The sequence below is a fragment of the Corvus cornix genome, chromosome 1 (assembly GCF_000738735.6).
Source record: "Corvus cornix cornix isolate S_Up_H32 chromosome 1, ASM73873v5, whole genome shotgun sequence".
In the NCBI taxonomy this organism is placed as follows: Eukaryota; Metazoa; Chordata; class Aves; order Passeriformes; family Corvidae; genus Corvus; species Corvus cornix.
Window position 1 is genome coordinate 49,143,500 of NC_046332.1, and position 11,943 is coordinate 49,155,442.

The 11,943-nt window shown below is 39.2% G+C and overlaps 1 protein-coding gene and 1 long non-coding RNA gene across 5 annotated transcripts in view; one reads left to right on the forward strand and one right to left on the reverse strand.

The window, feature by feature from the left end:
* The window catches only part of BRCA2 (BRCA2 DNA repair associated), a 35,635-nt gene that overhangs the window by 22,787 nt on the left and 905 nt on the right, over positions 1-11,943 (forward strand). For 3 of the 4 annotated variants that reach the window (XM_039566182.1, XM_039566200.1, XM_039566208.1), the window contains 11 exons: positions 54-241; positions 563-733; positions 1,045-1,396; positions 2,094-2,249; positions 4,352-4,496; positions 7,297-7,418; positions 8,491-8,692; positions 8,934-9,100; positions 9,188-9,323; positions 9,971-10,227; positions 10,682-10,825. In XM_039566182.1, the coding sequence (XP_039422116.1) occupies positions 54-241; positions 563-733; positions 1,045-1,396; positions 2,094-2,249; positions 4,352-4,496; positions 7,297-7,418; positions 8,491-8,692; positions 8,934-9,100; positions 9,188-9,323; positions 9,971-10,227; positions 10,682-10,825 (2,040 nt within the window). The remainder of the gene's footprint in view (positions 1-53; positions 242-562; positions 734-1,044; positions 1,397-2,093; positions 2,250-4,351; positions 4,497-7,296; positions 7,419-8,490; positions 8,693-8,933; positions 9,101-9,187; positions 9,324-9,970; positions 10,228-10,681; positions 10,826-11,943) is intronic. The other variant, XM_039566190.1, reaches the window with a different exon arrangement.
* LOC120411435 lies at positions 2,598-9,008 on the reverse strand. Its single transcript, XR_005603737.1, has 2 exons — positions 8,915-9,008; positions 2,598-8,538 (listed from the first exon to the last, which is right to left on the reverse strand). It is a non-coding gene; the product is annotated as an uncharacterized LOC120411435 (long non-coding RNA).

Consider the following 11,943-nt stretch of genomic DNA (forward strand, 5'->3'; position numbering starts at 1 on the left):
TGAATTCCTACTGTATTGTCATTAATTTGTCTTTTTCATCTGATTTTTTTCAGCTCTACAAATATGGTGTTTCAAAACAATGCATACAAGTTAACAGCACAAATGCAGAATCTTTCCAGTTTCTCATTGAAGACTTTTTCAGTAAGGAGTATTTGTTAGCTGGAAATGGAATGCAACTTGCTGATGGAGGATGGCTCATACCTACAGATGAGGGAAAAGCTGGGAAAAAGGAGTTTTACAGGTTCTGTTACTTACAAACTTGAGACAACTATGCTATTTATTAGTTAGCAATTCTCTTGTCTCCTAGAATTAATCCAACTCAGTGATATTTTAAAGCATCTGACTACTTTTTTTTACTGTGCATTTTTAGTACACCTCTGTTAGTGTAAGTAAAGATATTATAGGATTGTAAATTTACTATGTAGATTAATGTTGCTAGTGATTGATCTTCACTAACCATTAAAGCAAAGTCAATTTGGAAGATTTCTGGCAACAGCGTAAATAGTCTAAAAAATAGGCAAGTTAAAATTTGCAGGTTAGTTTCTTAATAATTTATCTGCAGAGCCCTCTGTGACACTCCTGGTGTGGATCCCAATCTAATAACAGAGGCCTGGGTTTACAATCACTACAGATGGATTGTATGGAAATTGGCAGCCATGGAAGTGTCCTTCCCAAGTGAATTTGCTAACAGATGTTTGACACCAGAAATGGTCCTGTTGCAGTTGAAATATAGGTATGTGTATAGCAATATATTGGGAGCTGTAATTTGTGTTACTGTGTGCTTTCTGGTTCGTCAGTACTACAAAATAAGCACCTCTGCCTTGCATTTACTACTTAGCAGAATACTTGTATTGTTAAACTTACCCACAGCAGTATTAAAAGCATAGTGCATGTTACTTGCAAAAATGTAGATAACATTTGCTATGCTACAGTGGTGCTTAATCATGTAGATTGAGTACGCAACAGTTTGCTACAATTTTGTTTAAAGAAAAACAGTGTGATGGATTTTGTTTGCTGTTACAAACCATGAATTCTTTTTTGTAGGTATGATTTGGAAGTTGATAAAAGTAAACGATCAGCAATCAAAAAAATAATGGAAAGAGATGATGCAGCAGGTAAAACACTTGTACTGTGTATTTCCAAAATCATATCGCTGAACACAGTTGTATCTCCTAGCAGTAGCAGTAAGAACATGGAAAGTAAAAAAGCAGCAGCTCTAATTGAAGTTACTGATGGCTGGTATGGGATCAGAGCTCTTCTGGATCCACCTCTCAAAGCTTTATTAGATAGAAGAAGGCTGACTGTTGGTCAGAAGATCATAGTGCACGGAGCAGAACTTGTTGGCCCTCAAAATGGATGTACACCACTGGAAGCCCCAGATTCCCTTATGTTAAAGGTAAATAAAATTAGTTCAGCTTGATTGGATGTGAGTGAGAGATGTGATAAATGCTAATTAGTTGAGGCACATATTGTAAACAGAAAAAGTTATTTGGCTTTACAAACAGATAGAGCTTTGCTGAAGTTTAATAACCAGATTTGCATGACATGACACAAGGGTGTTACTCAATAGGTTTGGAAGATAAGTATAAAATAGTATAAAATTCTGCCAAGTTTTGCTATGTGTTTTGGCCGTTCCAGCTCCTTAATCTAGTTAAACACCAAGTAACAAAAAGGTATTTATCCATCACAGACAATATGGAAGTTGGAGGAAGAATGCGGGGGAAAAAATAAGTCATAGGAGTGTGGACTGGTGAGGGAGGACCTTGGCTCATTTGAGGATGGTTAAAGAGCTGGGTGAAGTTTCAGAGTAACATTGAAATTGTTCCTCTGGTACAAAGCAATGGTTTGTCTCATAGATTCTCATTTCCCAAGGAATTCTAACTCATCAGACTTTTAGGTTCTGTTTAAAATACATTTTTCAGTGTGAAAGGAAACCTTTAAATTAAAATGTGATCTGCTCAGGTACAAAAGTGATTAATTCATCGTGAGGTCAGTGTGAAAATAGATATGCAGATATTCCTGTAGATGTAATAAGCTGGACATAACTTTGACCTATCAGTGACAGTTTCTCATTCACGATTTACCTTATTCAGATCTCAGCGAACAGCACTCGACGTGCACGATGGCACGCAAAACTAGGATTTCATCGGGATCCCAGACCTTTCCCTTTGCCTTTGTCATCGCTTTACAGTGAGGGTGGTGCAGTGGGGTGTATTGATGTAGTTATTCAAAGAACTTATCCTATTCAGGTATGGTGTAAGTATCTTATGAATCTAACAGATTTTAGAGATGAGATCTAAATTATATTAATTAATTGCTATATCATTCCTCAAATCAAACACAATATAGAGAGCTAAACATTTTTTTTAAATATACCATTATGTGTAAAATGAATAGGAGTGGTTCTTGCACTGTGCATGTATTTAGTGTTTCAGGACAGGAGTATTCTGCTATAAGAAGAATTTGAGTTTGGGCTCAGTATCTTTTGGTTGACTTTGCTTTCAGCTTCAAAAAGCCAGAAATAATTGAATTTCAATTCTGGACTCTAAAAAGTACAGCACTTGTTTTAAAGGAGAAAAAAGAGTTTCAATTCCAAGTAGAAGTGAAATCCAGTTTCTTTTATTATTAACATATTAACATAGAAGTTACATATTTCTAGCATTAGTAGGATTAATTTTTCTTATGTGTAGCTGACCGTAGCGTGTAAGTTCTATTATTTAAAAATATGGCTGAAAATACAGGGTGTGATTATGGTATAAAATAGGGTTAAAATCTTTTAAATACCACTTGATATCGAGACATTTTAAATACGGTCAGACTTCGCTGCAACTACTTGGTTTTATAACTATACCGGACACAAAAAGAAACAATATTTTTGTTAGTAATCAATCATTTTAATGTTAGCAGTTTAACCAGGACATAACTTAAAACCCCAACCCATATTTTATTAACTTTTCTCAGAATATGTTATATGTGGCATGTACATCTAGGATTCTTTTTTCATTGCCTTCTTTCTAAGGTATTGTATAGTTATTGGTGGATGTAGAATGAGTTCTGCAAAGGTACTAGCAACATTTGGTTTGGATCATTACTTTGCTATTTAGATCATTACTTTAATAGAGGAAATTGCAGCACTTATTACGTGAGCTGCCTGGTAGAACAACCATTTATTTAGGTCTCAGAAAGGGAACTGTAATCTGTAACTGCATCACAGTAAATGGTTTCCAGGCTGGGGAGGAAAGTGGTGCTTTATATCTGGCTATGTCAAGAGATTGCTGTACTTTTTTCTTTTTTAAACACTGAGACTCTTGCTCAAACATACCAAAATTATAGGAAGATTTGGGCTGTCTGTCTCCTTTTACCTCAAGAGTCAAGGAGCGTAGGAATCACAGTACCCTTAATTAAAGGTGTCATACTGTAAGTAATGCAGGAAATACATGGTGTGCAATTATTAAGGTATACAGAGCCTATTTCAACAATTCACTGCCTCATAAGGATTAGTCCTGCAACCTTTTCTTATCCTGCTTTCACTGTACTCTCCTGCTGCTTCTCTGTTCAAAACCTGGAGCTCACCCGGTCCTGTTACTTAGCTAATTTAATCCATTAAACCAGGAAAAAGTAGCTAATAATAATTTTAAAAACACACAATGAACTGCTGTCTGTTGAATTACCAAACTGATATGACCTGCTGAGGTCAGATGCGTGCTGGAGCCAGTGCAAGGGAGAAGACAGAATTGTGCAGAAAAGGGGAAGGGAAGGGACCACTTTCAGCAGCAGTGGATCTCCTTGTTTGAGTCACTGATCTCTTCAAATCAGGCAAGCCAGTTCTGGCAGGGTTTTTGACAAGGCTCTAGTCCTGCAGAACCATTTCAGTCAGAAAATGTTTAAGAACATCTGCAGAACTACATAATAGTTCTTTTACAGCATCTAATCTTGGGTGTGAAAACAGACAGCACAGCTGATGTGGAAATACAAGTTGGGTAGAATGCAGTCGGGTGTATTCTCAAGCATTGAGTTTGATGGCTTGTATTTTAATGTATCTATCTGTGGGATCCATTCATCTTCTAAACTACAACACTGATACCCACTACTTGAAGCTCTGTTTTCTTCAGCTCTTCAATCTTCTGGGTCTGGATACTGTTCCATTCTGTCTGTGTGTCTCTAAAGTGAAAATTTACCAACCAATGCTGTGGGGTTTTGCCTTTTAACTTTTATACTGAAAGAACTTAAGATCTGCTGCCTGTTAATTTTTAAAGTGTTTTTGCTTAACTGTGAGTATTTAAGGGAAGCTAGATAATGTTAAAAATATTTTTTAAAAAGTCTGGGTTTAATTTTAATGTTTTTATTTCAGTGGATGGAAAAGACGTCAGCTGGTTCTTATGTTTTCCGTAACAGCCGAGCTGAAGAAAGGGAAGCTGCCAAGCACGCAGAGGATCAGCAAAAGAAACTGGAAACTCTGTTTGCAAAAATCCAAGCAGAATATGAAAAGCATGAAGGTAAAGCTTTCATTCTTTCAAAACTTGTATTAAGAACACAAAAACATTTTTGATGTTTACAGAAAAGTGTAAAGAAATATTCAAAAATCATCTCTGGTGATAAAGAAGCAGAGACAGGATTTGGGGTTATTTTCTTTGTTGTTGTTTTTGTTTTGTATTGTTTCAGGTTTTTGCTTGGTACACTGTGTAGCAAGACCTTTCAGTACAAAACGGTTACATGGTTATTTGTGTGGCTTTGCAGCTACCTAGGAAATGCTTCTTGAACATATTGGTAGCCAGGCCACTAAAAAATTATCCTTAAGATGATGCTCAGGGAAGTGTTCCAGAATTGTAGAATTCTTAATCCTTTTCCTCAAGGGCGTGACACTGTAGGATTTCACCAAGAGGTGGGCACTGCGGGGATGTGTCTCAGTGGACCTGAACACCAAGACTGAGCACTGAGCATCTTTCCTCATGAATAATTGCATGACACTGCAGATACTGAGGTCAGTGGAGCTGCTTAGTGGGACAGAGACTCTGGTGACACAGACCATGAAGAAGGCTGAGTTACTGAATGACTGTTTCACCTCACCCTTGATTGGCAATCCCAGGCCCTGGAGACCAGGGGAAATTCTGAAGCAAGGAAGACATAGCTTGGTGGAAGAGGATCAAGTTAGAGAACACCCAAGCAAACTGGACATATGTAAGTCCATGGCTGATGATGGGATGAAATCAAAAGTGCTGAAGGAGCTGACTGATGTCTGTGAGGCTGCTTTTGATCCTCTTTGAATTATCATTAGGTGATTGGGAGAGGTGCCTGGAGACTGGAAGAAAGCAAATATGTCTCCTATATTCAGAAATGACAGGAAGGAGCACCTGGAAAACTACAAGCCAGTCAGCCTTACCCTGATCCCTGAGAAGGTGATGGAACAAATAATCCTGGAAACTGTTAACAGTCACATGAAGGACAGAAATGTGATTTGGAGTATTCGGCAAGGATTCACCCTGGGGAAGTCATGTTTGACCAACCTGCCAACCTTCTGTGATGAAGTCACTGGCTTGGGTAGATGAGGCAAGAGCAGAGCTGTTGTCTACCTGGACTTCAGAAAGGCTTTTGACACTGTGTCCCTTAAGATCTGCAGAGAGAAGCTGATGGGCTGGATGAGCAGGCAGGCAGGAGGATTGAAAACTGGCTGAACAGCAGGGCCCAGGGGGTGGTGATGAGTGGCACAAAGTCTGTTTGGAGGCCAGTGGCTGCTGGTGTATGCCAGGGATGAGTACTGGGTCTAGTCCTGTTTTAACATCTTCGTTAATGATCTGGAGAATGCGGCAGTGTACTTTCAGCAGGTTTGATGTTAAAAATTAGGACAAGAGGATCATGCTGCCATCCAGAGGGATCTTGGCAGCTGGAGAAATGGGCTGACAAGAACCTCATGAAGTTCAACAAAGCAAATCGCAAATCTTGCACCTGGGGAGGAACAGTCCCACGCACCAGTACATGCTGGGGGCCACCCATCTGGAATATAGCTTGGCAGAAAAGGCCCTGGGGGTCCTGGTGAACAAGCTAACGGTTGTTGCCAGAAGGTCTAAGGAGGTGATCCTTCCCTTCTGTTTAGGCCACACATAGAATGCTGTGTCCAGTTCTGGGCTCCTCAGTACAAGAGAGACATGGACACACTGGAGAGATTACAACAAAGGGACATTAGTGTGTTTAAGGAATTGGAGCATCCGACATAGGAAAGGCTGAGAGAGTTGGGACTGTTGAGCTTGGAGAAGAGAAGGCTCAGGGGCATCTGATCAGTGTACATAAACACCTGAAGGGACAGTGCAGAGAAGATGGAGCCAGGCTTCTGTCAGTGGTGTCCAGTGACAGGTCTAGAGCCAAATGGGCGCAAACTGGAACACAGGAAGTTCCCTCTGGACATTGGTAAACAGTTCTTCACTATGGTGGTTGACTGACAGTGTTGCCTAGAGAGGCTGTGAAATCTCCATCCTTGGAGATAATCAAAAGCACACTGGATGTGGTCTTGGTCAGCCTTCTCTAGGGTAACCCTGCTTAAGCAGGAGGGTTGGACCAGATGACCTCCAGAGGTCCATTCCACTTCAACTATATTATAATTCTGTAATGGGTGACACTGTCCAACTCTGCCAGTGATTTCTAGCAGTAGTTCGAGCATGGAATTCTTAGTTGAAATCAGAGATGGCCTTGTAATTCTTACCTTCACTGCTGTGACCTTCTGCATGTCAGTCACTTTGTGTGTTGTTTTATGTTTGATAAAGTTGTCCACATGGGAGTCTGCTATGCTGAAGGAATTCATCAAAATGCTGGCAGCAAAGTGACTTACCTAAGGAGATGTTAGTAGTTTAATGTAATGAAGTTAACTTGGCTTTTAGCTGATGTCCTGAGGAGGCTTCATGTACAGGCCTCTGTGGTCAGCTGCTGTCCCAGATCTTGGTGTCTTTGACACTTTGCTGCTGCTATGAGAGGAAGAGGAAGTGATGGACATAAAGAAAATGTAGTCAAGTATCTATGAAGGTTCTTGGCAGCCCATCAAATCTCCCTACACTCTCCTAAGTGCAGACACTGATACTGGCTTCCCCAAAGGTCATATAATCCTCTAATCTATGTTGTATTTAAATGAATAAGATTTTTTTTCTGCTTGTATTTTCCTGAGATATATATACACACATACACATATACATCAGTTTTGTATTTTTATTCTGGCAAGGCCTAAGTACTACTGTGCTGCTTATATAATTATTTCTTCCTTCACTTTAAAGTGTGTTGGTTGTACTCCACATAATGGCTTTTTCTCAACAGAGAGAACCAGTAGAAGAACACCAAGATCACGGACAGTCACAAGACAGCAAATCCGTAATTTGCAAGATGGTGCAGAACTTTATGAAGCAATTCAGAATGCATCTGATCCTGGTTATATGGAGGTAACTGTAGATCCTACTGGGCTAATTTTGAAAAGCTTGTGGAATAATTTAAAATTTAGTACCTCCTGCTAAAGCGACCATTAAATTACTCCTTGTTTTTGCTGGTTTTTGATATTTTCTACAGCATGCTTATTGCTAAATAAATTAACATTAAAAATTTTGAAAAAAATGTAATGAAGGCTTGTTGAAATTGATTAATATGATCTTGGATGGCAATTTTCTCTTGTCATAAAAATACAGTTTATAGCACAATTAAAAGTTAATGTTACTTGTAATTTTATTACTTTGCTTTGTCTTGGGTATATGAAAACTTAATGCATCTCGTAAGTCTAGAGTTTCATACACCTACTCTTCCATGCTGTTCACTGAAGTGTTCAAATAATTATATTGTAATTATTCTCTTCGTTTCCTGTTCCAGTTAAATCACAACTTTTAAATGTTTATGTCTTTATTAATAAATGTCCAGGTGATTAGTCCCTGCCAGTTGCTAAAAATTAAATACACGCCTTGCCTTTTGTAAGTGAGGATCCTTGACTGTCATAAAGCCATGTAATCTGTGCCTTTATTTGATAAAATGGTATCCGTGTCTCTGGTGCTGCATGCACAGGCATCTGGGTCTTGAAGGCTTGGTCAGAAAAGTGATGGTTTTGATGCATTTTAGTGTAAATCATTGTGTCAGCTCAGAGACAGCAGCCTGAGGAGAACTGCAACTCTTCCTTTATTCTTACAGAATTTTTTCCTAATATGTGTTCATATGAAACAGGCAAGCCTGCATGTTGTATTAAATAGTCACCTTAGTTATGCACTCTCAAGCAGGCTCCTCACTAATTGTCACTTAAGAACAGTGTGTAATGTAATGCTCTGCACAGACCAGAGAGCACCAGGTGAGTACCAGGTAAGACTGATGCCTCCTGTTGTTTTATCATACCTCATTTCAAGTCCTAGTAGTGTATCAGCTGGAAATAAATTGCCTGTAACAGATGACCATTCAAGAAAGAGGCTGTCTGAAAATCTCGACCATGTTTTTTTGATTAAATAAAAAGATACTGAGTTCATTTTCTCTTGGTTGCAGGGATATCTCAGTGATGACCAATTAAAAGCCTTGCAGGCTTACAGGCAGCTGATGAAAGACAAAAAACAAACTCAGATGCAGGAACAATTCAAGAAGGCTTTAGAGTCAGCAGAACAGGAAGAAAATGGTTGTTACAAAAGGGATGTGTCTGCAGTATGGAAATTATATGTGGTAGACTACAGAAAGCAAGAAAAATATAAAGGTTAGTCCTTGAAAAATTAAAAATAACTTTCAACTAAATGTGGTAGCTGGCCAGCATAGGTAGATTTGAAGAGTTCCCCAGAAGTATTTTAGCTTGCATGTTAGTATTTCCAGTTTTAATTGATTTTTGGTTTAGGGCTTTTGGGGGGGTGGGGGGGGTGTGGAGTGTTGTAGATTTATTTTGTTTAAAAGCCTTCAAATCATTACGGAGCAGGTAAGTTACCTTACTGTGCTGTTGTCAGGAGCAGTACTGAGTATCTGGCGCCCACTGCCTGATGTGTGTTCCTTGCTGAAGGAAGGCGGTCGCTACAGGATCTTCCAGCTGGCAGCGTCACAGTCCAGGGGAAGGGCAGATTCCACCAACATCCAGTTAACAGCCACGAAGAAAACTCAGTATCTGCAGCTATCAGTAAGTGCTTTAAGTGCATAAAGGTGCATCTTTAAAATGCATCACACCTATATGTGTGCTAAATACTGAAGTTTTTTGTTTCTTCAGGTATCACAGGAGATGCTGGTACAGATTTTCTTTCCAAGAAAGGCTCTAGAATTCACCAGTTTGTTGGATCCTTCTTTTCAGCCACCATGTGCTGAAGTGGATTTAGTCGGAGTTGTAGTTTCTGTTAGCAGAACAGGTATGTTGGGGACCACATTCATGTCCTCCCATGGAAAAAACACTGAATTCTTTATTTCAGAAGTCAAAGTTACCTTGGTGTTGTACCTGCATCTCAGCCCTGTGAAATCCTTCTAATACAGCCTATCACAGTGACATACTGGCAGATAAATCTGTTTTTCTGAAGAAAAACTGTCCCTGGTTACTAGCTCAGAAGGTCAGTAAGGCAGAATCTAAGCTTAAAAGCAGCTTATATTTAAATATTTTTATATTTATATTTTTTCCATAAATGGTGGGCATATGTTCTCACATCTCTGTTCAGCATCTGCATGTACATGAGCTCCCTCTTTCGTGTACAGTGTCATGAAATGAGTAGAATGCAGGCACTGGAGCTCATGGACAGGGAGAGGTGGATAATCTTCTGGATGAAAAGGAAAAGCTCCATAGGAGTATTGTTTTTAAGGACACAGACGTGGAGTTGTTTTCTGTAATCAGTAGGGAGCTGGTGTAGAATATGGAAGAAGCATGAGACACGTGTTACCATGCAGATGGGCCGCCATGTAGCGCTTTGAAGATGTGTGTGACTTTTTTTTTTTTACAGATCCAAATCACAGTACATTTACTTAAAGAGATGTAAAGGTTTAATTCAGACTTTTTTTCTGCCTTTAGGTTTCCCTACTGTGGTGTATTTATCTGATGAAAACTGTAATTTAGTGGCAGTAAAGATCTGGACAGATCTCAGACACTTGGCTATTGAAGATATAGTTGTCCGCTGCTCACTCATTTCTGCAAGCAACCTTCAGTGGCAGTCTGAATTCAGATCAGAAATTCCCGTGCTGTTGGCTGGAGATCTTTCTGTATTCTCAGCCAGTCCAAAGGAATGCTATCTTCAAGAGAAAATTAATGAACTAAGAAGTATGATAGAGGTAAACCTGTAGAAGTGCAGTTCGATGATTAGTTCTAGTTACTGCTGTGTTACATCCTTCACCAGAAAGTCTCTTAGCATTGAAAAATCTTGAAAAGAAGTAATGCACATAATGCTGAATTTGAGGGGATTTTCTGGAAGGTGGAGTAAGATGTTAATGCAATTTTCCTGGAAGATCAAGTGTCTTGATTTTTTTTTTCTTCCACTCGTCCAGCACCATCTTTAGGATGTGCCACAGGATCTCTGGCTAGCAAAAGATCTGCTACCTGTCAGTAGGGAATCTGCCGTGGATGGGAAATGCAGCAATCTTCTGTGTTGTTGTATTTTATATTCTGATATAAAATAAAATTCCAGTGGGATAATGATGGGAAAAGAAAGTCTTAAATGTAGTGCGTATAGTCCTTACAGTTTGAAAGCCAACTACTCTGCATTGCAAACTTTGTTCTCCTTTACAGAACGTGGCCTCCTTTTGCTCTGATGCAGAAGGTAAATTGATGAATTTGCTACGAAGGAATCTCCTGCTTACACCCAGTTTAACTAAAAGATGTGTCTTGGAAAGCCCTTCTCCTTCCTGCAGCTATGCAGAGGATAAAAGTCTGGTAAGCTTCTGGTGATTAATGCTGTGTTTGTACTGGCAGTCCATGCAGCAAGGACATACACAAGTTTTGTACTGATAGCTGTGGTGAATGGTCTCACTTCTCAGTCCACTCCATCCATTCTATTCGGGGCAATGCAAGCTGATTAGAAGCTTTCTCTCTGTGTGTGGGTTTAGGATTATCCTTCCTCCAAACAGTACATGAAACTTTCCCCTTGTGGGCTGTGTTTCCACCAACGTACTTTAAGTATTTTGAATTTGGTGTGAGTTAAATGAATCATCCTATAGATGATTTACTGCGTCCTTGGTCCCACTGTGAAGATTATCTAATGTGAATGTCACAGAAGGAAAAACCTTGATCTGTACATTTTTATTTCAAGGCATTCTGCAGTTCCCACCTTTGTTGAGAGGATTTACTTCCTGGTCTTTTCCTAGATATTGTTTACTATTTCCAGGATTTAAAAGGGAAGAGGTATCACCCAGTAAATATATTTTAGCAGTCTTGACAAAAATTGATTTAAATAGTACTCAAGTTTTCCATGAAAGCTGCTGGTGGTGAGTTGCTTCTGATGTGGAATACGGAGCACAGCCAGAACAAAAATTTTTCCTGCCATGAGTTGCAGGGGAGGTGGAAACACCCTGGTGTAATATCAGTTCCTGGGGACTATGTTTGAGCGTATAAGGCCTCCTTTTCCATTTCAGAGGGAGGGCTAATATTTCATTCTGGAGGTTTAGTTTATGTGTTTTATAAACTAACTAGTTTATATTTTTATGGTTTATTAATCATCTTAAATGAGACATTAAATGTATTCTCAAGCCTGTGTTTGAAAGATTTGCTATGCAGCATCTCTCTTGTGTGTAGTGTTACCTTTGAATTTTTTGGTCTATGTTCTATCCTGGCTTTTCTTCAAATTTTTTTTCTCCTTTTTACTTGTTTAACCAACCACACATGGAGGACATAGCCAAGGCAGTAGAAGACTTAGGAGTGCTTTGATTTCTTACCATCTGGCACAGAAAAATTCCCATACATTTTGCTTAGCTCTTAGAAACAAAATGTGAAAGTTCTGTCTTAATGTACAGGTAAACTGATTTATCAATAATCAGCACTTGAAGGAATAATAC